Source organism: Syngnathoides biaculeatus, chromosome 13, assembly GCF_019802595.1.
Source record: "Syngnathoides biaculeatus isolate LvHL_M chromosome 13, ASM1980259v1, whole genome shotgun sequence".
Taxonomy (NCBI): domain Eukaryota; kingdom Metazoa; phylum Chordata; class Actinopteri; order Syngnathiformes; family Syngnathidae; genus Syngnathoides; species Syngnathoides biaculeatus.
In genome coordinates this window covers 9,821,011-9,848,909 of record NC_084652.1, presented here as the reverse complement: position 1 = coordinate 9,848,909, position 27,899 = coordinate 9,821,011, and the positions used below count along the sequence as shown (strand labels likewise).

Sequence of the window (27,899 nt, the reverse complement as noted above, 5' to 3'; positions counted from 1 at the left end):
TTCACTTTTTCATCGCCCTTGAGAACGAGTGAATAATGATTGCCATTAGAATGACAAAGTGCCTGTGAAATGTGTGGCTGTATGTGTGTTTTTTTTTTTTTTTTTTTTTGAGGGAAACGGATGACCTTCCCCAGCCTTCAGTTCGTGCCCGGGACGATACAGGTAGCAACACCTTTTCTGCTGGCTACCACAATCCACTTTCATCACGTAAGCATAAGCATCTGCGCTGCAGGGAGGGAGCAATAGGAGCGCCCATCTAAATTTGTGTTTCCGAGCTCCTCGGGTGTGCAGAGGACACATACAGGGCAAACTATAATTGGGAACTTTTTACTTCTAACGGTCCAATTTAGCAGTTCAAGTATAATTTTTCACAACACTGAAAGACTACACTTCTCCTGGAGCAGAGAGAGCATCAAGCACATTAGGAGTCAGGAGACACAGTCAGGCAGGTTTGCAATAGACATCCTCTTACACAACCCCCCCCACCTCACCCCTCCTCGCCCTTCCACAATCGCCAACCTGATCTTGTGTCACGTTATTGACATGAGATCCGCTGTAATAAAGCGGTCGCATCGACATTCCTTCAACTGTCAGTCAATCGAGGCTTGAGCTGAGCCTGGGTTTATCCCACAGAAGGATTCAGCAATGGAACGAGCTCATTGCATCTTGATCCAGAATTGCTTTTCTCGACGTGACTTTCCTGTGCTGGTTAATAGTTTGAAATCAAAAGGCTAAACACACCAGCGAAGACCGAGGGCTCTATTTTCTTAGCACATTTCCCCACCAAATTGGCAGAACGGTCTGTGCCATTCCGGTACACCGAGGGGTGTGTCCTTGGTGATATGGCCAGCCGAGTGACTTACACCTACTTGCTTAGACGACGTCTAAGTAGTGATGCAAGGCGATTTCTGTAAATTTGATCCAGGGGACGCTAAGGTCCCAGCAGATCCAGTATTTAGTTCATCAGCGGTTATCACCAGCTCATTCCATATTCAATCAGGATAACTGATAATATTTTCACCTGCCACACCAGCCAAGAGCGGTTTTGATGCGCCACTCAAACACATATCCATGAGATTATGAATCGTCGTCATTGCCAATGAGATGTCATTGCGCCACATTTAAAGTGAATGAGAGGACCCGTATGACTGGCGCCGGCGCAATCACAATTGCCTGCCACGGAATGACCAGCACTGGTTTAACGCCCTCGTGACACTCAGTTGTGCCGCTTGTCATGCTGGATTTACACTATTTACAAAGGTAGGACCTTAAAGATCCACTGACCTGAAAAGCATGATTTTTAGTAAGCTTTTAATGAAAAAAAAAAAAGGCAGCCAGAATGGAACCATCCTTTTTTCACCACAAGACATGATTTTGACGTATATGGCTTTTTGTAACTCCAGCCATGAAAATCCTCTCGAGGGATTTGTTTTGAAGAAGAAGCAGGAAGTGACGTTATCAGCAGGAGCCCGGTCAGGCGGCCTTGTGTGTTTATACCAGTTTTACCTGCGGGAAGGTAGCTCTTTGTTCCAAAAGGCCAGCTTGTTGTATTGCTGGATATTGTCCGAACACTCGGGAGGATCAATTTACTCTTCATATGTTTCCAAAAGACCTGGTTTGTCGTGAAAAATGGATTGCACAGGTGCAAAGGACAAAAGCTTTGTGGGTTCCAAATGACAGGTAGGTGTGTATAGAGCAAGTAAAAAAATAATAGTTGGGGGGTACGTAATCCTCTCAGAACATAACAAAAGATCCACGTACGTAAGTCAGGGGTGCTAAATGTGTTGATTTGCACGTCGCTGCCGCGTCCGCGGGTCACGTCTACGGCCTGGATCGCTCATCGTGGCGCTGAGCCGCTTTACGGTGTTGTCGTCGCTTGCGGCTGAGTGCGCTACATACTGTCATACATACCGTCGGGGACTCTGTTGTTAGTTAGAATTGATCCGTATATCATCTAAATATGGCTGGAAACGAAAGGGTAATATTACCCCAGTCACTTCACCCAATTGCGAGATGTTCTTTTCTTCGAAAAGAGCTTCTGTGTCAGAAGGTCCGTGGGAAAAATCTGAAAATCTCTGTTATTCCTCTCCCATAGGAGGTTCCACTACGTTTTCAATGGCTACCACTTCAATGTCGAGTGAAACTTCTGCAACTTTGCGCATGGATGACACGCTCTCCACTCATATTTATTTTTTTCGTATAAACATCGAATTGAATAATATTATATGTTATTTTCATAACAATATCTATTTCACAATGTATATAGGGATGTCACTTGGACTTTAACATTTCTATCAAACTTCAATATGACTACATTAATAAAAAGAGGGCTTGTAATAGATCTCAGTAGACTGTGTAGGTGTTCTGTTCTCATCTTTGCATCATCAAAAGGACTTTTGAACAGTATTTTAAAGCACCTCCCCCAACGCCTACCCACACAAAAAAAACCCTGTTAAAGTTTGTTCCCCATTGTTAATATCATCTCTGCATGCGCAGGAAGTGAGTCAAAGCTTCAGAAAACAACAGGGATAACAAAGGCTAACGTATAAATTGCAATGTAGTGTCAAATAATGTACTATTTTGCGACAATAAAAATGGCTTGACAAATACCTCAAATAAAAAGCTAAAGCAGATGGCAAGTATGCTTGGACTGGAGGAATGGCAGGATAATTCTCCATCAAAGGAAAAGGTCATTCATTTAAAATTAGACTTATTGACTTTGATAGTGCATGGAAAAAAAAAACAAGAGGAAAAAGAAAGGAAAAATTAATTCAAAGGATGTGGAAGACAAATGAAGGCCTGGGCCACCAGCAATTTCATATCACTTAAACATCTGATAGCCTTAATTGTAGCCCCCTCCCCCAAACCCCCCACCCCACATGGCTTGTCGACTTGATAAATGCTGAGTGCTATTGCTTTTTTCTATGGTAATGAAAGAAAAAGGTGAGGCACATGGAAAAAGATCAAGGTTGCACAATCCTAAAAAAAAAAAAAAAAAATTGAATTTCATAAAATTTTGGGTTGGACGATCACTGATAAAAATTTAATCATCTTTTTTTGAGAAATCCACTTCTGGGTTACCTTTTTTTGCCCCAAAGCTTCATAATGCATTTAAAAAAATATTTTAAGTCATGGTGTGAGAAATGTTTTTTCCTGAATTAGTGAGACACCTCTTAAATTACTTGATAAATATTGAAATATGTTTATATTTTTTAACTTTATTCACAATTGACAATTTTGAGTTCTCAATTAAAGAGGATGTTTGCAAACTTTGTATGTCACTTTGTGTGATATATGTTTAAACCGTTAGTCTAACATGACAGTAGTACATGTTAAAAATTATCTTGAAAAAAAACAGCCATCTGTGGGCCCATCTTGTGCCTCTAATTTGATATGCAGGAAACCACTGCGCCTGAAGAAAAACAACCAATTAGAGATAGAAGGCATGACCGATAAGGTGCCAATCATTTAGTGGTGCTCTCACACTCATAGATGGCACACCTCCGGTCTCGCACTTTGCTAAAACTATGGCATAAAAATAAAAAAATAAAAAATACCCAAACCTCATTTGTCGATAACTGGGTAAAGTATAAGACAAGCCCATAACAAATGCGAATGGCCACGGCTAACACTTAGTCACTCAACACATTAACTGGCTAACCCATTGGCTGATGCTCAAGTCACTCATCACCATGCTCGGCCATACCTTTTGAAAGGCATACACGCTAAAAGTAGCAGATAATACAGTAGAGGATGAGGCTGCTAACCTCAAGTGGACAAAAATGATACCTGCACATTACATGTACATAATATTGGGTTGAATAATGTTGTCAATTTTTATCTGATTACTTGATTAATCGACGGAATAATCACAAGGAGACTCGAGTCTAAAATTATTTAATGACTGGAGTCATAGTCATGCTTTCCAAATATTTTGTTAAAACTCCAAATTGACGCAGGAATTGGACTTGGCCTTTCCCACAAGTAGCGAACGCTCTCCGCAGCTTCTTTTCTTGCTATCGCTCTCCATCTGCGCAAAGGCAGTAAAAGTAAAGTAAACACGGCAGACATAAGCAAACACGGCCGTCCTGGGCACACTGAATGCGCAGATGACGATGGAGGCGCCATTATAAACGGTGTCACCCTCCATCAATAACACTCGGGTCCAAATGTACTGTGACCGTTTGCTTGCATTTAGGTTCTATTAAAATGTCCCTGATATTAAAGGAGTTGACACATCGCATACTGCATCAGTGCAGTGTCTGTGCTATCATTTATCATTTGGCTTTTTGTGTAGAAGCCTTCATGTTCCTTTCTCGTCTTGGCACATGCACCATTTAGCACGACCTCTTTCTTCATTTATATTCATCTATACTCCTCTTTTACAGCAGCTTTCCTCACTCCCCACTGGCATTTTCTTATCCTCATCTAACGTCCCGCTATTTGCAGCTGTCTCCGTCGTGTCACCCGCAGCACTCATCACGCTCTTGCTGTCCTATGCATCATTACAAGAGTGTCAGGCTAATATGGCCAGTGGATTCCAGAAACTATGTGATTTGCATGAGGATATAAACTGAGCCAGTCAAACGACACGAGGGGAGAGGGAAGGGGGGTCTCTGGGAACATCCAGGGGTGACCTTGGAACTGTTAAGAATGTGGGCAAAGGTATCACCTTATTGTGTTAATATTGAGCAATATACAATACTGTTACACGAATTCGGCACAGCATTTTGTGTGATTCGGTGTAGTTCCATGTCATGCACCGCAACTGTTATTAACATCAACAATAATAAAAAAAATATTCTTAATTTTGATTGATTGCTTGATTGATATTATCAGCATGCAATACTGAGGATTACTATCAGTTAGCAGTTCACTGGGGAAGGAATCATACTTGAAACCTCAGTAAGTAAAATGCCACTTGATTGGAATTCAAGCCAATCAGAGAAGAAAAGCAATCACTAAAGGTCAAGTGTCATCCCTATAAACATTATAGATATTGAGATGAAAAATACATATAAGATTATTCACTTCATTGTCTATACGAAAAAATAAATATGAGCGGAGAGCGCGTTATCCATGCACAAAGTTGCGGAAGTGTCATTCGACATCCAAGTGGTCGCCATATTGGCTGCATCTCCTGTCCATGACGTCACCCCGGACATTCGCTATTGAAAACACGCTGTGGCCCTTACTGCGGGAGATGAATACACCCCTTTTGACACAGAAGCTCTTTTCAAAGAAGAGAACATCTCACAACCGAGTGAAGTTACCTGGGCAATATTCCCCTATTGTTTCGAGCCATATTTAGATGATATGCGGCTCACGGCCGAACCGCCTCCCCACCCGATCCACCTCCGCGCGCCGGTGATAAAAACATCGCCGCCCACGATGGACGACAATGCCGCGGTCAAACCGCCTCCCCATCCGATCCACTTCCGCGACAGAGATGAGCCACCGCGGCCCAGCCACGACAAGCCACCCTGGCCGACAAGGCCAGCCGGCTCTGTTGACAGGCTGGTGGTGATCCGCAAGGCCTGCGGAGGCCGTCCTTCAGCGGCTGCTGCACGGAAGCCTTCCAATGCGCACATCTGCAGATTTAGCACCCCTGAGTTACATATTACGCTCCCCCAACTATTGTTTTTTTTTTAGTACCTCTATACACACCGACCTGTTATTTATAACCCACGAAGCTCTCGTCCTTTGCACCTGTGCAATCCATTTCTCACGACGAACCGGATCTTTTGGAAAAGTATGAAGAGCGAATCCATCCTCCAGAGTGTTCGAGCAACATCCAGCAGTACAACAAGCCGGCATTTTGGCTAACACGAAGGAAAAACAAGCTATCTTCCCGCAGGTAAAACTAATAGAGACAAACGAGTCCGTTTGAGCGCGCTACTGCCTCCAACGTCACTTCCTGCTTCTTGTCGAAATCAAATCCCTCAAGAGGATTTTCATGGCGGGTGCTACAAAAAGCCATATGCATATAAAAAACAGATGGGTCCATACCGGCTGCCAATTTTTCATTAATAACATACTAAAAAAAATCATCCATTTCACGACAGTGGCACTTTAAAAATACATTAATAATAAATTAAAGAGATGCATAAATATTTTGCAAAAACATAACTGTAGTAAATGACTCTTGGAATGCACTGCAATCATTTTCCAACATTCCAAGTTTGGATTCTCCAAGTGGTGAGAACCCAATAGAAATGATAAAAAAGCATTTTTTTTTTACAACACTAAGTGGATTTTTCAGACTGTCATGAATATTTGTCCGACGACTGCATAAGCATGTGTAAAAATAATATCATGAAGTATATGTACGAGGCAGGAAAAACAAATCGAAAAAACATAACATCATTCACAAACGGCATAACAAAAAATACTGAAATCATATTGTGAAAGCAGTCATTAGCAGCTCAATAGTACCATTGTAAATCTTACTTTCATTACGGCCATTAAGTCATTTGATAGTTGTTGAAGCATTTAAGAGAGGCAATGATTCTTGAACTTTACTGTAATTATTATTGTTTCTTTGTGGTATTGTGGGAAAAAAAAAAGTATTTATTTATTTGAATGCTCCACAAATCCCAGTGCGTGTGATGGAGTGGGTGAGTTTTCAGACATACAGCGTCGTCGTGACGCCATTGCAAGTGATGCTCTCCAGCTGTTAGGCCGGCATTTGAGTTGGTCCACTCCGTGAGACACTCAACATACTGTAAATGTATGGGACTCCAAATTTTCCTTTTGCTGAAATGAGCATAGAACACTGGAAGCAAAAGACCTTTGAGTCCTCTTCATCAACTACCAGTGCAGTCCGAAGTTGGTTTGATAACTTTAGATTCAAGTCTTGCCTCCATGCCTTGATGTACTGTACATGCAAGTTGGATCGGCTTTTTGTGTAATTACTATTTTTTGGGCAATAGTTTAGAGAACGGAAACTTTGTATGGGAAATGTGAATGTGGGCAAAAAAAAAAAAATAACAATAATGATAATTTAGAAAAATTTTAAATGAGGACAATTTTAGGTTTGTCTATAAATGGGATTTAAATGTTGGACAAAATCTATATACGCACATCAACCAAGTAATCAATCCTAAAATTCAAAGTGATTTTTAAAAAATCATATAGTTACACATATATTATGAGGCCCTGTAGCTCAGTCGTTAGAGCACTGGTTTGATAAACCAGGGGTTGTGGGTTCGTATCCCACTGGGGCCTCCACTCCCTGAGAAGGGTTGCGTCAGGAAGGGCATCTGGCGTAAAAATTGTGCCAAACATATGTGCGTTCATCTGAGATGACACGCTGTGGCGACCCCGAAAGGGACAAGCCGAAAGAAACTTACTTACTTATAGTTACACAAAATTTGAGTTTGCATACAGGCACGGTCGAATAGTGGTTGATTCATCCATGCATCCATTATCCAAGCCGCTTATTCTCACAGAGCCAGAGCCTATCCCAGCTAGCTTCGAGCGAAAGGTGGACACACCCTGAACTGGTCGCCAGTCAGTCGCAGGGCAGATATCGACACCATCACATAGGGGGAATCAATCCCACGCTGCCTGCACCAAAGTCAGGCGTGTGTACCACGACACGATCAGTGACCAGTGGTTGATTCATTGTCCTCAAAATCTGGAGAGCTGCGTTTGAATCTGGGTTGGAACAGCTGTTATTGTATTTCAACATCTAATTAAATAAATTTTAAACTTTCAAAAAAGTTAAGTATTTCTCAACGTCTGATTTCCTTTCTTGTAATAACCTTAAAAAGACAAAGAATTTGTCTCTGTGCTGGCTTTTAAAACCGATTAGTTGGTTTTTAACTGTTAAGATTCTGTCATTGTAAAGAGTACTGTAGTCACCTTGGTTCAATTTTTTTTTATGCTTCTTTAATGTCATCACTTTACTTTGGAAAGGAAAGACGGCGCACATAATTCCGATTTGACCTCGCCAAACTACCTGCTTCTTCACATTTTAAGAGTCTGCTCCTTGCTTGCAAATCCCTCACTGGTCCTTCACCATCAAACCTTTCACGGCTGTTCTATCCCAAAGAATCCCGACTGCTGCCTCCAGTCAGCTGACCAACTAATCCTCGAGGTACCCAAGTCCAAACGGAAAGTCCAAGGGGATGAAGCTTTTTCTGTTGCTGGTCCCAAAATAGGGAATACATTCAATTGTCTTTACATTTATATTTATGTAATAGCACGTTTTTCAGTTGCAATTTCTTTCTAAAATGTGTCATCTTAAATTTCATGCTGCTATCTTGGCCAAGTCTCTCTTCCAAAACACATCTCCCAACTCGATGAGACCATCTGGTTAAATAAAGATGAGAAAAATAATAATAAAAGTGCACGTAAAACTGCATACTCAATGGCTACATTAGGTACACCTGCACAAGCTAATAAATCTGATAGAGGAGCTGTATTAAAATTATTTAACGAGGACAATAATAGCGCAAAGCGACCACAAACTCAAACCACAACAATATCCACATTGTTAGATAAATACTGTACCTATGAGCATGATCGGATGTGTCAAGGCAGAATTGCTGATACAATTCCTGTTCAGGATGTCATCAGATTGCGGAAATGTACTCAACGTTATGCGCAGAATGTGTACACAAACACACACACCCCTGGGGTCCAGATGCCAATAATGCCTCGGGTGGGTTTTGTTGCCACCTGCTCGGTTTCAGGGTTCCATCTGTCTTGCACACCTGGCTGCCATCCACCATTTCTCCATCCTATCACTCTGCGTGTCCTCCATGACCTTTTACGTTGTCATTTCAATTAGGAAGCCAACTTTTTTTTTTCTCGACACTTTGTCATCCCATCATTTTCCTTTGTCATCTTGTTAGCGCTTCCTCATCTGTCTCATTTTCTTTACCCATTTATTCTTCCCCCTTCTCTGCTTTGTGCTCCACTGATTTGAAACCTTCAACCAAACCTAAAACTGTACACAATCCTGAACAAAAAATACCATTTCCACACACTAGTCCCATGCTGTCAAATTACAACCTGACAAACAAATAAAGCCACATCAGCACACTCACATGTACTGTTCATATATACTTGCAAGACCCAGATCCTCCATGTGTGCGTGCCGGTCCTCTAATCTGTGGCCTGGTGATTTTCTCGGGATCTGGTCCAACGTCAGTGGACCAAAAAAAGGTCTAGGCTGCCTGGGCTGGGGCAGTAACACCCTACACTTAGTCACATGGCGCTAGCTAGTCCACACCCTGCTAAACATAGCCAGATGTGTTGGGACTGGTAGCATGCAATATTGTCACTGTTGCAGCCATTTGGACACCAGGAGAAGTGGCTGGAAGAAAACATTTTCCCCTTCTTGTTTCAACAATACTAAGAAAAGTAAAATCCTTTCACAAGAACAAGGAAGGAAATCCTCCTTTGTAACAGCAAATACTGCATCTGGTTATTATCTCAACACACAAGGTGTCCCATAAGTCACTACGCTGTAAAATTACATTGCGCTATTCCCTTCCACATATTCAGACAGAAGTGAGGGCATCAAAATTGCAGCTTTGCCCATAGGTTGCCAATGGAAACTTTCTGATGGTGATCCGAAGATCCGCCCCCTAAGTCATGTCCCACGAGCTTCCAAAATGGCGATTGAACAGAACATGTTTGAAGTCAATTCAGTATCGCAGATTCCGGATAATATTGGGGTATGTTTTTTGCCAAATGACAGAGAGATCTCAACTATTTCACACAAGGATATGTACACGGAATTAAAATTTTGGACGTAATTACAGCCAAATGTTAGCGATCGATGCAAAAAAGTTTGACGCCTCACAAACTTCATATTGAAATACAACAGGATAAAATAGTTGTATCGCACTCCGCATGTAAAGCAGGGTGAGTACTTTTTACTTGGAAAGATCATGAGTAGTATCTTTGTAGTCTTGCCATTTGTACATTATGCAAATAACTGGGTGTATTCATTTGACTTAGCTCATAATCGAACCCAGTGCTCTGTCTAAAAAGTCTGATGTGATACAAATAGACATTTCTCTTGCATGACATGGCGTATTTACATATCACTAATCCGACTCTTCGGCATAAAACATTACACACTTCATTGAGCAGGTCAGTGATACACTAAAAAAGTGAAAGTTGTTCTCCTGCAATGTATAAAGCACTGATTATAACTCAGAGAAGATACTTCTCCCTCACTTACCTTCGAACATACAGCCTTGTGTTTGTTGATATTGTCCATACTTAGTTGTAAGCGCGCTCTTCCACCAGCCTTAATTCGTCGTAGACACTTTGTCAACTGCAGGATGTCTTTCATCACAATTGCACGTTCCCCAAGCGCATCTGAGGACCGTTTTCTTTGTAACATTAGCTTTTCCAAGCGCACGCTACTGACAACCAGCATCGTGGGACAATACGGCGAGAGGGGTGTGTCAAGCCAGGAGTTGCGACAACGCGGCTATCTGATTGGCTATTATTGTACGAGTGATTGACAGGTCGGAAAGGTCCATTGACACTGGAGCAGCATGTTTTTTCATCCTCGACTAGAATGTAGTTCCAGTTTAAGACGCTTTATGGGTGTCACGCTTGCACGGTACGATTTACTCTATTCCATGGCGAGCTTCTAAAAACAGGATCTTCTCTTGAAAAATCACGCAACGGAAGGCCTGCTAGCACTACTTAAAGATTATAACACCAATTTTCTAGAGCAGGAATTCACGCAAAGTCAGGGAATATCTATCCCATGGGTCTACACTGGAATGCAGTATCAACAAATACTTTATTCAGCGGACGCTTTGGAGAGTGATAAAGCTTGACCCACACTGACTATACTTTTTTTTTTAATGGCTTCAAGGGGATGGTTCTGCGGCTCAACAAGCTGAAATCGCAACAGGCTTACAGTATACTTACGAAAACTGCAAATGTTGATGGCCTAACATCTGTTCAATTGATATCTGATGTGAAATTTAAACAAGGAAGTGTGCAGTGACGTTCGGGACATCTTGTATTGCGTAGGTCGTGAATGCAGCCAGTTTTTTGGGCTGAAGTAGTGTTAATCAATTGCTCAACCCTGCTCTTTAGAGGACCCAGTAAGTCAACAGCAGATGGTTTTTTGACCCAATTTTTCCATAAACTCCCTCCCCGCCCTCCATCAACTTTGTAGTTCCCATCAGATGTTCAATGGGGTGAAGTAAGGGTGCGCCAAAGAAGGGAAATACACAGCTGAACTAAGACGGGCGAATGGATGTGCAGTATAAGTATGACTTGCTTAATGACACATTTTATTTGATTTTATCAGGTGTGTTATTGTATTATTAAGTGAGTGAACAAAACACCGTCCGAATGACTGTTAGCAGGCAACAAAAGATGCAATTCCCTGCATAGTTTCTGAGGTAAACCCTTCAAATGTTTGGACGGTGGAGCGAGGTTTCGCCGCATAGTGTTTATGTGTTGTCCGCAGTGTTTACTGTCTCTTCTTTTGCTAAATGAGGTGTTTTTCCCCAAATTCAAAAGGTTAAGAACCGCGGGATGACAGACGCTAACTAAGGAATTTGCGCGTCCTTGGAAAGCCTTGTGCATTTGTGTGTTTTGGCCATTGTGCCGTATTCCTCTGGCGCACCAGCAGAGGCACCCGCAGCGAAAAGGAGCGGGACCACGAGAATGAAGGACTCGGACCAATAGAGGGAAAGTAAACAAACGTCATTTGGCCACTAATCATGGCGATGGCAAAAGGTCAGACGAAGTAGCATAGCCTCATGTGACAGATATATTGTCGAGCGCTGGCCAACGCAGACTGAGTGGAGCTCCGGGGCAGCTCTCTATCATGTTACGCGTGCAATTCTTTTTGGCTGATTCCAAGACTGGCTGGAATGTGCTATATCAAAATAATTTTGACTAAATCCAGTCTGGTGCCGATATACGTTAGTCTTATAGCGGTTCGTCTTTTTGACTTAGGAGATGGATAGGAAATGACAGAAAATATGAACCCCAAGAATGCTTAGCATGCCTCAGTTTGTTTGTAAAGAAAAAAAGAAATACAGACATATTTTGATAAGGCTTTTTTGATCAAGGTTGTTCTCTAGTCTTGGTTTTGACGCATCAATGTGTGTTTTGTTTAGGCCGAAATCTTCAGTGTGCACGTTAATGCGAGTTCACAATTCACAAGTTCACAATTTCATCTGTTGTTTGTGTGTTGGCTTGAGCTCTGTTGCATTACTCGTGGACGCGTTTTGAAACTCACCATCGAAGGCCTTGTACTGTCCTCCGAGGGAGACCTGCAAGGCGCGTCCGGCGTCTTTGAGAACCCCCTCCAGCTCTCTCCGGCTCAGCATGGCAAGGTTGTCCTCCATGTCACTGGTGCAGCAGGTGTAGCCCTGGGGGCAGATGCGCAGGTGCTCTCCTATTGGGTTGAGAAAACAGAAAAGAATGAGAAGAAGGTAAGGAGAGGGAATTTGAGGGGGTGGGGGCAGAAGCAAGGCATTGGAGAAACTGGTTTTGCCAATGATGTCAACAGTTAGTTAATTTGCTCATGGACATGACAATTTGAATAGGTTGAAGTGGTTGTGTTGGCATTCACGGAGGGAGGGGCTCACCCATCTGATTACATGGCAGATGCAGACAGGTCCTTGGCAGCGACATAGCATACAGTACATTCACACAATCAAATAGCAAATGTGCAAGTGCAAACACATGCTGTCAATACAATTACGCTTCACAGCCAAAGCTGCCACCCACAACAGAAAATAAGAAGAAATTTAAAAAACAGGTAAAACGCAAACTGCACTTCAACGCAGCACAGCTTTTAGAGTATAATACGTGGGTGGCACTCATTTACATTTGAAGAGGTGCTGATTTCTGCTTCATCTTTAGAAACAAACATACGCTCATTGGCAGACAAGCACGATGGGATGGGATTGTGTTGACTTAACAGAGATAATCGCCAGTTCAGCATTTTAATTCAACCTGAAATGTGACGCTGGTCCACTTTTATTTGGCAATTGATAATCATGCACACAAACACACACAATGTGTTGTATATGAAGATACCGTAATTTCCGCCCTTTTTAAAACTTCTCCCACATATAAGGCGCACCGGATTATAAGGCGCTCAGAATAGACGCTACATTAGAGGCTGTGGTTACATTATGCATCCATTAGATGGAGGTGCACTAAAGGCTCAATATTGATCCACATATAAGGCGCACCGTCGGCTTTTGAGAAAATTAAAAGCTTTTAGGTGCGCCTTATAGTGCGCAAAATACGTTACTTTTGACATTATAGGCGCCTCCTCCTGGCTGATGTATGTGGGAATATAGGGATTCATTTCTGGTTTGGGAAGTGTGTTGCAGTAGCTGTACAACACTAGCTGTTGCATTATTTTATGTCTCGACATTTATTAATTTACCTGCTAATTTTCTCTTCATTGTTGATTACTCTCTATCGGGTTTCTGCTCAGGCTTCTGTGAAATATGCAGCAATACCATCTCGTCCAAGTCTATACTGTAGGCCAAATTTATATAGTCAACCACATGTATTGCCCACCCCTTTTATACACTACACGAAACTTAATTCCAGCCAAATCTTGTGTTGATGAAAATGCTACTTAAGGCATGTCCAGTAATTGGTTTGAAATTAGAAAAATAGAAGTGATCTGGTGTCAAACACTATGTTCTAGTTCAGTGCAATATGTAGAGCATTTGAAAAAAATCCCCAGCTGAATAATCGTACCCAATAAAACGTCTCGTGTAACTAATGAAGTGTCTCATGGGTATGATTACACATACATGCACCACATGGAACAAATCGATATTATGGGTGGAGGAGATAAACTTTGTAAAGATTGCAGTCATACTGTATGTCTAAAAATCCTCCATTGCTCATTGAGGACAAAGTTCACCTCAACTTTGGAAGCAGCAAAACGCTTCTGGCTTGAAAAACGCACTCCTGAAATCATGCACGTCATTCCAATAAACTGACTTAATTAGGGGAAGAAAAAAAACCTCCCAATCTGTTCCCAGTTTGAAAAAAGTAAACAACTGTTTTATTCAATGTTCATTTGTATGCATCTGCTGTGCACAGCAAATGGAGTGCAGGTTGTAGTATTTCCACCTTGATTGAGTTATTGCCCCTGTGAAGGAAGCGGCTGACTGACTCTCATCATGTCTACCTTTGCGCTGAAAGGCCCTACAGAGATAAGCATTCTAAGTCATTCCCAGCTTGCCTGCTTCTCCTTTCTTTTCTCTCCCCTGCTCGAGTTTATTCAATTTTGCGACACTCTTTTCAACTTGTGTTGTTTTGAAGGTCGACCTTCGATTCGGTTGAGCTTCAAAACAAATGATCTAATTGCGGTAAACCAGGGGTGCCCAGACTTTTTTTTTTTTTTTTTACCCCAAGATCTACTTGTCAAGCAGCCAGCCTCTCGCGAACTACCGACGTATTTAAAATACAGAATTAGCTTTTTGTGCACTGTATTGTCTGTGCTTCTATCCTGGATCAGGCTGTGCCAAAGTGGAATTTTAAAATTACTCACCACTTTCTTCTTTGGCTTCAGGCCAGACCTTTCCCACTTGGAAAGGAGAAAATCTCGCCCAGTTAAACCTCTTTTTCTTCGATTATTCGCATACTCCGACAGTCATTGCATCTTAAACCAACAGCATTTCTTTTTTAACTGTCTCCATTAATATTGAGAGTAAACATAAGCAGCATGTCCAGCTTGTCTTTTCTCTACGTTGCCCAGACTGTGTTGCTAACTAAAGCAGTGGTGGTGGACGCTGTCATTATAAAAGACATTGATGGGCTGCATAAGTACTGTAACATTTGTAATTATGAGTGTACGTCTTTAAGAGCGGGGGTGTAAGGTAAACTAGGAAAAAAGAGAGTGTGGCGGAACTGCGGTCGTTGTTTGGGAAAGTTCTGTGTGCTGCCTAAAAGAAAGCAGTGGCTTCTTCTTTTCATTTTTTACAGTATGTATGTGAATTGTGCCATTGGATGTAAGAAACAGTCATCCCTCACTCATTGAATCACATTGCAAAATGCCACAAACTGAATAGCTGTATGATATGCTTTCAATTTGTATTGGATTTTTTTTTGTGTGTGCTACGCAGAGTATCTGCAAAGAGACTGCATCAGTGGTGCACAATAGCGCACCCACGCAGTTTAGAGGGAACATTGGCTGACGTCTTTTTTTGTTTTGTTTTTTGGCACGCCATCCCGCAATCGACTAAGATTGCCTCGTGATTGACGAATTGAGCACCCCTGCGATATACCATATGTTCGGAACTGTTATCACCTGTTTATCTTAAGTGACATTTAACATTATTAGCGTTTAAGCAAGTTAGCAAAAAAAATGTTAAGACTATTAGACCAGTGATTAACAAAGTGCTGTCAGATGGCTCCCTCGAACGGTACAAGAAAGAATCATTGCCCGAGTAGAGTTCAGTTGAATTTTTTTGGGCCATATATACACACAAGTTGGACAAATATTCTTTGTATAGCCACAACTTTTGGAACTGTTCAATTTCTGTGAATTCAATTTCAATGAAGAAACCTAAAAAAAAATCTGACTTCACCAAAACGCTTCACTGTTTGGGTACTTGACCCATTTTACTCTTATTCCTCTGGCCACATTTGTCAGGTTTTTCCACCTCCTTGACTCAAAGGTTTTTCCGACAGCTCATCAGATGGTAACATTCTGTACTGGCCCTCTGTCAGCACCTGCAAGTAACATTCAAGCTACTCTGTGGTCGTGCGCTGGAATTGCCACGTTCATGGTAAACAAAGCCCCTTCATTCGATGGGAGTCTTGATGAACAGAAACACTCTGCATTGCTAATGCAAAATTAGTAAAATAACAGTAATCGCACAGATTTTATTTCACGTTTTGACTTCAGTGTGCTATGTTAATTTCACCTCTTGACTTCAATATGTAGGATCTTAAAATAATGTATGTTTATGTGGTTAGAGTCATATAATTAAAAGAAAGCATCTTTTTGCTACGTATACTCCCTTAATTAGCTGACAGGGCTCGAGATAATAATTGCTGAGTTGTGTGTGCATGTCAATGATTCCAGTATGCCAGCCAAGTTTCCCTAACTGTCCTTTAAGCGACTCATCCCCGCCAATGTTAAATTGCAGCAATTAAAGGCAATTTCCCCTCGCCTCAAGCACCGAAAGTAAAGTGGAGAGTAAGATGACATTGGGCATCTCTTAGTACCTTCTCGACTGGTTACGCTGTGACTCCCAGCCACTCACCTGCAAGGGGGAAGAGTGTTTTGGGACTTTGGAGAGCTGTGTGTAGTGAGGAGGGGGGTTGGGGTGGGGGGGGGGGGGGACTGGCCAGTGATTTTCAGTAGTGTAGATGAGCGCAAAAAGAAGTGGAAATAGGAAAACAGCGGGAGAAAACAAAGCAATAAGAGGGAAGATTTACAGTACGTTGAAAAAAATATGCATTCTGCTTGGAGGTCAGCTGCAATCTGTCACCCCCTGGGCTTTTTCTTTAAATGCCGGCGCCGTGTGTATTTTTGTATACACTATATGTGTGTGTCCTATCACTTCCCTCCAGTACAACCTGCTGGCCGCGTGTCATTTGAACGGACATGCAAGGAATACTCGTAAATACACATACTGGCAGTATTAGTGTCAAGCCTCTATAAATAAAACATCATAATGGTTTTCCGGCAAAACTGCAGGTGTAAACACGCATGCACAGATACACACACGAGCCTCACAGCGAGAAAAGGTCATCTGCAATAGAGCATAACGCTTCTATGTGGCTCGTGATACACAACCATGGCCGACTCTATAAACAACAATGTGCTTGTGGACGTCGGTTCACATCTCTTCAGGTGAGAGCACTTCAAACAAAGTGCAGATGGAATACACGTGTCTACTGATTGGACTCATCCAATTTTAGACAAAGCAGCTCTCGGAATGATACACGGACACCAGTGCCAACTACAACCAAAATCACAAAAAATCTATAATTCAATTGAATCCCTATTGTGTAAATGTGAGTGTTTCGATCAAAATCAACCCACACACAAAACGTTTGAGGCAAGAGACTATTGCTGTTTTAAGGTCAGTAGCTGAGATAGGATAAGGTCTCACACACGCAAGTTAAAAAAAAAGTTGGTTATAGGTTGGCTGGTAGCCTGTTAGCAGCTCATTTGTTTGTCAGGTGCAGCGCTATGTAGGTTGTTAGCAGTTTGTTAGGCACATAGCTAGTTAGTTAGTTAGCAGCAAGCTCTTTAGTTCCATAGGTAGGTAGCTGGCTAGCAGTGAGTTTATTAGGTATATACTGTAGCTAAGTAGCTAGTGTGCACTTAGTTTGTTAGGAAGATAACTGGTAGCTAGCTATCAATTAGTTTGTCAGTTACAGTAAATTGGATAGCTATTAGTTCATTAGGTACATACCTAGGTAGATGGCGAGCAAGTAACACTTTCTTTCAGCTTGTCTCATTAGCATCTCAGATGAACGCTCATATTTGTTTGGCACAGTTTTTACGCCGGATGCCCGTCCTGACGCAACCCGTCTTGGGTGACTGGAGGCCCCCAGTGAGAAACGAACTCACGACCCCTGGTTTACCAAGCCAAGGCTCTAACCGCTGAACTATGGGGCCAGCTGGCTAGCAAGTCTGTTACTTAATTTCATTTAGGTTAATATTGACCAACAATTTCTCAGGTCAGGTTATTGCAGCTCCAAAAGATTTTTTGGGATACATATCCTGAATTGGATACCCTTAGACAGAGCAGATCCACCTAAGGAAAAGGAGAACTTTATGATTAAGTGACAAACACTAAGATCAGCCTTGTTTTGAATTAAAACTGCTCGGGAGGTTTGTACTCCCTAATGCCAGATGTGAAAGAGACAGCCAAAAGCCCGTGTTCATTACAAATTACAAATCCCCTTCTCATATATTAGAGATTAGCCTGTTTTTGCAGTTTCCTGTCTTTATTGCTTCTAAATCATCCCCGCAGCCTGAATAAACGTCATTGCAGGCGTGATTGACGGGCAAAACATGCTCATAACACCAATGTGCACATCCTGAATACAAATTAGAGTAAACAGAACCACACGTGAATCACTGGCACTAAATTCAATGATCTATTCAAATATATTTAAATCAACAGGCTTGCTGTTCCGCTTTCATCAACCTCCCGCTGTGAGGCCAATCAGTGTGGAGGCAGAAAGCCAATCAGCCACCCCGACACTCTAATGAGTGTGTGGGCATGATGATTTAATAAGGGCTCCTTTTCATTTGAAGCCCAGAGCTACGCTCGGGCGCTCTTTCCCGCTTTCTTTCGACGGACTCAGATGCTAAACGCAGAACAATTCCATAACCATCCGCTTATCGCTGTTCACCAGGGTGGAATGCTCCTATTTAAAAGCGGTTACATGGATACGGACTCGGGGTGAGCACATTTGGTTGAAGAGCGGTGGTGAATGACAAGGCGAAGGCCTTAAGAGATGGCAGCAGACGTGTGGAAATAAGAGCATAGCGGGAAATTAACAATGACTGTCGCCATTAAATCACGGGCCATTTTTGGCTTGTCGCTGCGCAGAGAGGCGTTCAATTCATTTTGGGCGTGTTTGTGTGCATATTTTAGAGGAAATTTACAAAACGTTAAATCTTACTGTATGTCTGCATCAAGACAACATGATTTAAAAAAAAAAAGCTCTGCGCCCCACACAACTTACCTTTGTGGAGGCTATTGCTAGTGTAAGTCATATTATTTCATATTTATATACTCATATTTTTTAAAATAGAAATGTCTGACCATTTAAAAATAATTTAAAAAATGCTTTTTTCTTAAGCAAGTCTCGGTTAGGTTTAGGTTGGGTTTTTTTGTGTGATACGGACTGTTTCCTTGATATTTTTTTTGTGCGTGCAAATTATTAGACAATTTGTTGTGACTCCCAAATAGATTATTTATTAATAATCATTGCAAACCACACTATAACAATTCCCCACTCCCCTCCCCAAAAATTCTTTTTAATTGATTTAAAAAAAAAAAAAAAGGCAAACGACAATAACCCTATTCAAAACTTGGAGAAAAGGGCCCAGATCTTTTTGACAAAACATTTTAATCATTCAACAATTTAACAGGAATAAATCAAGCAAGAATCTTCTCTTATTAACCACAAAAAGTGCTGCTTGCAAACAAAATTAAAATTTGGATTAAAATAAATCCTGCATACTGCCTAAGGCACTCCGGGTACATGTTCAGTAGATAGCCCAGTTTTAATGATTTTTGAGATGGAAAGTCATGCTGCTGTAATGTTTGATGAACTTCCGGATGCTCTCGACTGTGAAGTCACACCAGCGGAAGTAGCAATTTAATTATTTCAACAATTAATCTCTCACACCTACTCTACTGTAATGCTATTGGAATAATGAAAAAGAATGTGCCCCGAGGAGATTAGCGGCCTAATCCATTCATTCATGAACAATGGACAAATACACACTTGAACAGTGGTTTACAGGTTTAACTAATGACATATACTGATCAACTATTTAGCACCATTGGGCCAAGACCATTATTCAACATTTAAATTTGAGTCCATGCATTTCAGCCCCACGCACTGAACATTCCCTCTGCTGACACAGGCTGCCAGACTCTTCCGGTAATGTAGACCAGCCACAGGCTCACATAAATAGCTTCCTCATGGCAGACAAGGTGGTAGCTGCACAGCGCGGCAGTTCCACAGATACACTTTCATCATAATTGTATCTTGCAACGCCAGCAGACCAGTCGACCTTTTGTACAGTTAATCGTACCAATGACACATTATTATATCCCACTGGAATAAATTAGATTTATAGTCACTCCTCTACTGCAGCCGCTGATGTAGCAATTATTTTTTTATGAGCAGAACACCAATCACAGTTTAATTTGGAAATGCATTCTGTCCTTCTTAATCTTGACATATTTTTTGCCCCAGAAATTTGTCTTTTTTTTTTTTTTTTTTTTTTAGCAGTGTCAAAGTTTTGTGTGCAGCTACTACAGGTCAATATATGGACAGCACCAGATGTTTTAAGATGGAATATAACAGTGGCCTCCTGATTTACGTGTTTTTGACGATACGAAAAGGCTATTTGCCGATAATTTGTCTTGAACTAAAGGTCGAAATTTTAGGTAGTCCGCTTCAGAAAATCTTTGAAGGGAGATTTTCTATTGGGTTTAGATCTGGAGACTAGCTAAGCAATACCAGAACCTTGATATGCTTCTTACTGACCCACTCCTTAGTTTTCCTGGCTGTGTGCTTCTGGTCATTGTCATGTTGAAAGACACGGCCACGACCCATCTTCAATGCTCTGACTGAGGGAAAGAGGTTGTTCCCCAAAATATCACAATACATGGCCGCCGTCATCCTCTACTTAATACAGTGCAGTCGTCCTGTCCCATGTGCAGGGAAAAACACCCCCAAAGCTTGATGCTACCACCCCCATGCTTCACAGTAGGGATGGTGTTCTTGGGATGGAACTCATCATTCGTCTTCCTCCAAACATGGTTCGTGAAATTATGACCAAAAAGTTCAATTTTGGTCTCATCTGACCACAAAACTTTCTCCCATGACTCCTCTGTATTATCCAAATGGTCATTGGCAGACTTAAGACAGGCCTTGAAATGTGCTGGTTTAAGCAGGGGAACCTTCCGTGCCATGCATGATTTCAAACCATGACGTCTTAGTGTATTACCAACAGTCACCTTGGAAAGGGTGGTCCCAGCTCTTTTCAGGTCATTGACCAAGTCCTGTCGTGTAGTCCTGGGCTGATTCCTCAACTTTCTAAGGATCATTGAGACCCCACGAGGTGATATCTTGCATGGGGCTCCACTCCGATTGAGATTGATCGTCATGTTTAGCCTCTTCCATTTTCTAATGATTGCTCCAACAGTGGACCTTTTTTCACCAAGCTGCTTGGCAATTTCTCCGTAGCCCTTTCCAGCTTTGTGGAGTTGTACAATTTTGTCTCTGGTGTCTTTGGACAGCTCTTTGGTCTTGGCCATGTTACAAGTTTGAGTCTTACTGATTGTATGGGGTGGACAGGTGTCTTTATGCAGCTAACGACCACGCACAGGTGCATCTGATTCAAGATAATACATGGAGTGGAGGTGGACTGTTAAAAGCGGACTAATAGGTCTTTGAGGGTCAAAATTCTAGCTGATAGACAGGTGTTCAAATACTTATTTGCAGCTGTATCACGCAAATGAATCATTAGAAAATCATACTTTGTGATTTCTGGATTTTTCTTTTTAGATTATCTCTCTCACAGTGGCCATGCAGCTACGATGAAAATTTTAGACACCTCCATGATTTCTAAGTGGGAGAACTTGCAATATAGCAGGGTGCTCAAACACTCATTTTGTTCACTGTATATAACTTGAATTTATTCCAGTTGACTTTGGGCAACAAGCTTAGTAATCTATAACCCAGATGGGTTGCCAGTCAATCACAGGGCACATTCACAGCGAGCGAGCTAGTAACAGTCTACAACCCTTCATTTCAAAGTCAGTCGCTCATTTCAATCTTATAATAAAGGCGAGGGCAACATTTGATCAGATACCTAACGGGATTATTTGTTAGCCAGGTTAAATGATCCATGTGATGATGAAAATGACTTGCACGCCAATGTGTAGTTTATTCATTTCAACAGAAATGGCCGGGATTATTTAGCATTATCAAATGGGCCTTAGAGACGGAGACAAGTAGGGTGGGGAACAGCAAAGGACACTCAGATGATGAGTCAGAATCAAATATCACATGAGAGAAGATGGAAAATAGCTATTATTATCTCCTGCAGGCGCAAAGAACAAAATAAGCAGCCCTCTGAGAAATGCCTTTGTCTAATAAAAGAAAACGTCCCATTCTGTTTATATGTAAAAACTGAGGCAGCATGGTTATCACATGCACGTCACAGTTCTGAGGATCTGAGTTCAAATTCGGGCTCACCAGTGAAGAGCTTGGATGCTCTTCCTCTGTCTCTGGTTTGCTCCCACATCCCCAAAACATGCACGGTAGGTTAATTGAAGACTCTAAATTGTCCATTGGTACGAATGTACATTGCTCTTTGTTTCTACGTAGCCTGCGATTGGCCAGTTCAGGGTGTACTCTCGCCCGAAGATAGCTGGGATAGACTCCAGGCTACCCAGGACCATCGTGAGGTTAAGACGTGTAGAAAATGTAAAAATTGAAAGTAACTTTAACCATAAGGTAATGGGCAAGTTAGGGGAAAAAACATTAAACCACAAACTGTGTCCACTGACAGGTTTTTTTTTTTAAATTATTGTCTTCCATAGCAACAAAGGTAAAACAGATGTTGCGGAATCAGACTTCAGCACTTGTGTGACAGTGTCAGTATTAATGAGGAAATGGATTCGACATGGTGAGGTGTCTTGTTACAAACATCACATGTATGGATCAAACTTGTCTGGTGCGAAGACTAAGTGTGGGAACAAGAGGAGGACTAAAATCTGACATCTTGCTGAAAGTTGGGGAAACACAATTGCTTGGAATTCTTTTTTGACTGAAGAATTGTAATAATTGTAATCAAGCCAATGTAACAATATGTGCAGTTAGAGCTAGGACTCTCATTATGGAATCGATTAGCTTGAGCACTCGAGTAAATACATTTTTCGACTTCCACTGACATGTATGTTATTGTCATTTATGAGGACTGGACTTCTATCTTTAAACTGCACATGTTGATGCTGACTGTATAGTATAAACTGTACAGACACTGAGGCAACAAAATCAGCCAAGGCTAAAGAGTTAGCAATCACAATTAGCATTAGCGCTCTTCTAGCGATTATCATTTCAGATGTAAAAACTGTTAATTACCAATCGGCTCACTTATACACCATGTTACATGTAAATTACGCTTTTAATAGTTTCTTAAACATCACACTCTTTCATTTAGTTTTTTACGGGCCCAATTCTGCAACGAATTTCCCTACGATTAACATATATGCTTCTGGGTGGCGTCAATATCGTCTCGTCAATTTTGTTTTTCCTGCCTCGGGAAAGAATTTTTTGGCGATCAATTTTTGTGGTCAATTGAGCAGCCGGGTTCGCAGCTTATATTGCCACAGTCCAAGGTAGAACGTAACACTGCGCAGGCAAGAGACTGTTTGTATTGCTGTTTTAAGGTTAGTAGCCGAGATGGGATCAAGTCTCACACGTGCAAGTTTAAAATAAAGTTGATTATAGCCTGGTAGCCTGTTAGCAGCCTCTGAGTTTGTCAGGTGCAGCGCTATGTAGGTTGTTAGCTGTTTATTAGGCAATTAGCCAGTTAGCTAGTTAGCATTAAACTCTTTAGTTCCATAGGTGGGTAACTGGTTAGCAGTGAGTTCATTAGGTATATACTGTAGCTAAATAGCTAGCGTACACTTAGTTTGTTAGAGAGTTAACTTAAAGACAACTGAACTGCTGATGACACATGAGGGAGCCCTTGTAGCACTAGTTGTACGCAACAGTTGGAGACTCACTGAACTTGTTACACCGAAATGAAACATTACATCCCAGCTACTGAACTCCAAGCATAGATCTATTTTTTAAAGATCTGTCACTGATAATCAAAACCACACCTGACCTCTAACCACGCATTCGGCCCATTATTATCACAACCCTATCTGACTCCTACAAATCAGATTTAATGAAACCGTTGTCAGGACCCGATGAAATACTCGACTGGTCTTCTTCCCAAGGTTAAGCGGCCCCATGAATGCTAAGATCACAACGCTGCAATATTTATGCTGCCGTGCTCAAAAGGGGCGGCTGTTTACTAGTGACAAAACGGATTAAAAATGCTTTTGTAGCGAATTTGCTCTGATTGTGCGACGCGTGCTTGACTGACTGCTCCGATAAGCACACAGGCGTGTCAACTTTTCTTGCTCCCCGAGTGCTTTATGTTGTTCTTCGGTCCCGTTTTATCGGTTGGACACAGCGAGCAAACACACGTCAACAGTGTTTACCACAAAGCGCGTGAGTGCCAGCTGCTTTCAGCGGTGGAAACAACCTGCCGGAATCACTGAGCAGGTTTGGTCACAGCGCTGTCAAGGAGACCGATGGCTAGGAAACGCTTTCCAAAGCAATCTCACTCAACAAGCCTTATTATTTTGCAATTCCACTCTTCGCCGACCCGTATCTGTTTATTGAACAAAAAATGGAGTTTATACACATATGCAGAGACACTTTCCTAGTCGTCACACCCTTCTCTTGCAGGTTGGAGACATGTCCTAACTTGAGCTTGTCCATATGTCATCTCACTGAATCATGTGCGGAAGTGGGAAAATCAGTGCAATGTCATTTTTTTTTTTTGGGGGGGGGGGCACGAATGTCAAAGAAAGGGAGTAACTCGAGAGGTTGATCTCATTTCAGAGTCTGCAGGACTGGGTGTGTTGTTTTACTGTATTTGTGTGCACGGGATGAATGGGTTTTATACTCATGATCTCGCAAAGTTTTTGACAGGAGGGATCAACAGATGACACATGCATCCTGTCATGGGGTGTACAAGAAAAAGAAAAAAGAGCAATGCTGGATTCCAGAAAACTGGGAAGTTCAACCTCTCCCCGGGGAGGGTCAAAGTTCTTACTTGGGGACATGACTTCATCAAGATTCACCACATTAGCAAGCCACACAGAGACAGATTAAAATATGATGTAATCTATGTTTATCCATATATAATCATTAAACTAGAAACTGCTGTGGAAGACAACCTGTGCTGTGCGTGGAAATTGGTGTGTGGCTGCATCACTGTATTATTCTGTAGAACTGTGATTTGTAACCACCATGCTGTGAGGCAAGATCAGACGTGTGTGGAACTCGGTCGGTTTCTTGTTATTATTCATTTACTACAAATTATGTATCTTTGTTCATCAATCTACGCTAGCGGCATATTCTATAGAACAATTAGATACTCTTCACATAGATCTCCGATGGCACATAATTCACTTGTATAATTTTATTAAGTTTTTTTACATTGTTGTTTGGTGGCGTACTTTGTGATTTTTCTCCATTGTAAAATACTGTTTGTGCCCAGGTTCAATAAAGGCAGGGAAGCACTGCTCTAAAAATATGCACGGCCGGCAGAAAAATGATTAGGTTTGTTATCCGCACTCCTCACAGTCAAAAATATCTATTCAAAGTTTCGTCTGCCATGTTTTTGGTTTGATTGGAATGTTTTGAGGGCAGCTCTCGTAGCCCAAAGTCGGATCATGTCCCAGCAGACCACTTCTTCACCCTACAAATGTGGGCCCAGTTAACAGCTATGAAACAATACAATTTATTCTCCATTCATCAACACATCCAATGCTGGGGAGTAACTAACTACACACTATCTCATGTAATTTAATAAAATGTATGTAATTGCAATCCATTACATGACTGGGAGAAAATTTGTAATTAAGTTGTTTTTCTAAATTGACATGATTCTAATTTTGGATGATTACAATGTTACATTTGAGAGAAGTGCAGAAAAAAACATTTTTTTTATATCACTTTCTCCTTCTAAAGATGACGCTTGTGATTGGCTCGCTCTGGTCATGTGCCACTCTGCTGTAGTGTCAACCATAACATATTTTTCCAAAATCTGATCTCAGAGCGCCACCTTGTGGGGTAACCTATTAGTTTGTCAATACTTTGGAAAGATTGGACTCAAAAGAACCAATTTTAACACAACGAATATTAACTTTTCAACAATTTCATTTCACAATTTTGGACTTTTTAATGTAAGTGATATTTTCTAAATTGTGCACATTTGGCATTAGTTTAACATGGCATGGCACAGAGATTTTTCCACATGCTGTACACATATGCAACAAACACTTTTTTAAAATCATGACTATACGGGGGTGGCACGATGGTTCAGGTGGTAAAGGGTTGGCCTCACAGTTCTGAGGTCCCGGACCCGCCACTGTGGAGTTTGCATGTTCTCCCCGTGCCTGCGTGGGTTTCCTCCGGGCACTCCGGTTTCTTCCTACATCCCAAAAACATGCAACATTAATTATACTCTCTAAACTGCCCGTAGGTGTGATTGTGAGTGCAGCTGTTTGTCTCCATGTGTCCAACGATTGGCTGGCAACCAGTTCAGGGTGTACCCCGCCTCCTGCCCGTTGACAGCTGGGATAGGCTCTGGCACTCCCCGCGACCCTTGTGAGGATAAGCGGCAAAGAAAATGGATGGATGGATGCCAAAATAATGATCTATGGTTTTGATGCGATTTTTTGAGATAACATCCAAGGATGTCAAAGTATTCATTCAAAATTAATCCATCCATCCATTTTCTTTGCTGCTTATCCTCACGAGGGTCACGGGGTCATTCAAAATTAAATAATAAAAATTCTTACTATTACTATAAGAATAGAATTAAAGTAGTTAACACTATTACGTTTTCAACCGGGTAACTTGCAATTGTAATCCAAGTAATCTTGCCAACACAGACATACCACAGAACAAGATTGCCTACGAATTTAGTGGAAAGCCGAGGATGATCGCCCTTTCATTATAAAAAAAAAAAAGTAGTACATGCGTACCCTGTATTTGACTGGTAAGAGCGCAGTATGCTTTGAAGTCAGCTGGGACAGGCTCCACCTCCTGGCAATCCCGTACAGGATAAGCAGGAAAGAAACTGTACGGATGGATACATTTGTTCTTCTAGAGGCATTTTGTTTGAATCATCACTTCTGAATAACACAATATGTTCCATTTGTAGACAATTACTATACTACAAAATTGTCAGTACATTTTACTGTGCTGGCGTAGAAACGGGGAGTGAAAACAGCGCTGTGCTTGTTCACAGGTATGCAAGAGAGAAAGAGATTTCTACCCCCCAGCCCCCCAGCTTGACTCCTCTTGCAGCAAAAACCTCTCTTTTGTGGGAGCCTCGTCTCCTGACGGTGACAGAGCGAAGAAAACAGTCAAACTCGCTGCCTCGTGCGCCTCCGCAGAATAGAAGATGACCTGCTGTTGTCGAGGCCACTTGGAGAAACAAGCGCTCCGACACATTCAGGCACGACTAAGTTGTCAGCACAAGCTCAGAAAGATGCGTGCGGGAGCGGAATTTCGAAGGCTGGGAAGACGAAAAACAACACGCTGTAGTGATGGTTCACGCAAAGGTGACAGTCAAAAGACAGCGGCTGGGCAAAGATAATACACATTGTGGGCCGGTCCCCTGAATGCGCCGAAACCACGTCCCTCTCAACTGTCAATCAAACACCACAACTACAAACTGGTAAAATGGATGCGACTTGGCCTGCCATTTTTCTTCTGCGTACATGTAAGTACACGTTTGAGCCGCCAAATTGTATCTGCTTAAAGCCCCCCCACTCCCGGTGACTGGAATGCTGCATATCTCACCAGGTCATCGCCGGGCTTTCCCCTATTGTGGCAACAAGGCGCTCTAAAGCGGCCTTGCCAGGCTGGGAGGGGGGCAACTCATGCCTGGGAACTGTTTTGTGTGTCACCGGGCCTAGCTCTAATCATACACTTAAAAAAAAAAAAAAAAAAAAAAGAAAGAAAAAATATCAAAAGCTTAAACGGTGAAAAACAGTTTCCTGTAACTCCATAATTCATTTTTCTTAGTAATTGATTCTCTTAAAATATATAATACAGTCCTTGAATTTACTTTGCAGGCGCTTAAAGGTCCACTGTCATGAAATGCAAGATTTTATTATGTTCTTAATGAAAAAACGGCAGCCGGTATGGACCCATCCGTTTTTTCACCACAAAACATGATTTTGACGTATATGGCTTTTTGCAACTCCTGCCATGAAAATCCTCTCGAGCGATTTGTTTTCGAGAAGAAGCAGGAAGTGACGTACAGGGCAGTACCGCACTCAAGCGGTCTCGTCTGTTTATACTAGTTTTACCTGCTGGAAGGTAGCTCGTTGGTCCTTCGTGTTAGC

General features: G+C 41.8%; 1 protein-coding gene across 1 annotated transcript in view; it reads right to left on the bottom strand.

Annotated features, from left to right (window-relative positions):
- Positions 1–27,899, bottom strand: part of gpc1b (glypican 1b) — a 90,618-nt gene that overhangs the window by 29,414 nt on the left and 33,305 nt on the right. The window contains exon 2 of the mRNA XM_061838930.1: positions 12,239–12,397. Within this exon, the coding sequence (XP_061694914.1) occupies positions 12,239–12,397 (159 nt within the window). The remainder of the gene's footprint in view (positions 1–12,238; positions 12,398–27,899) is intronic.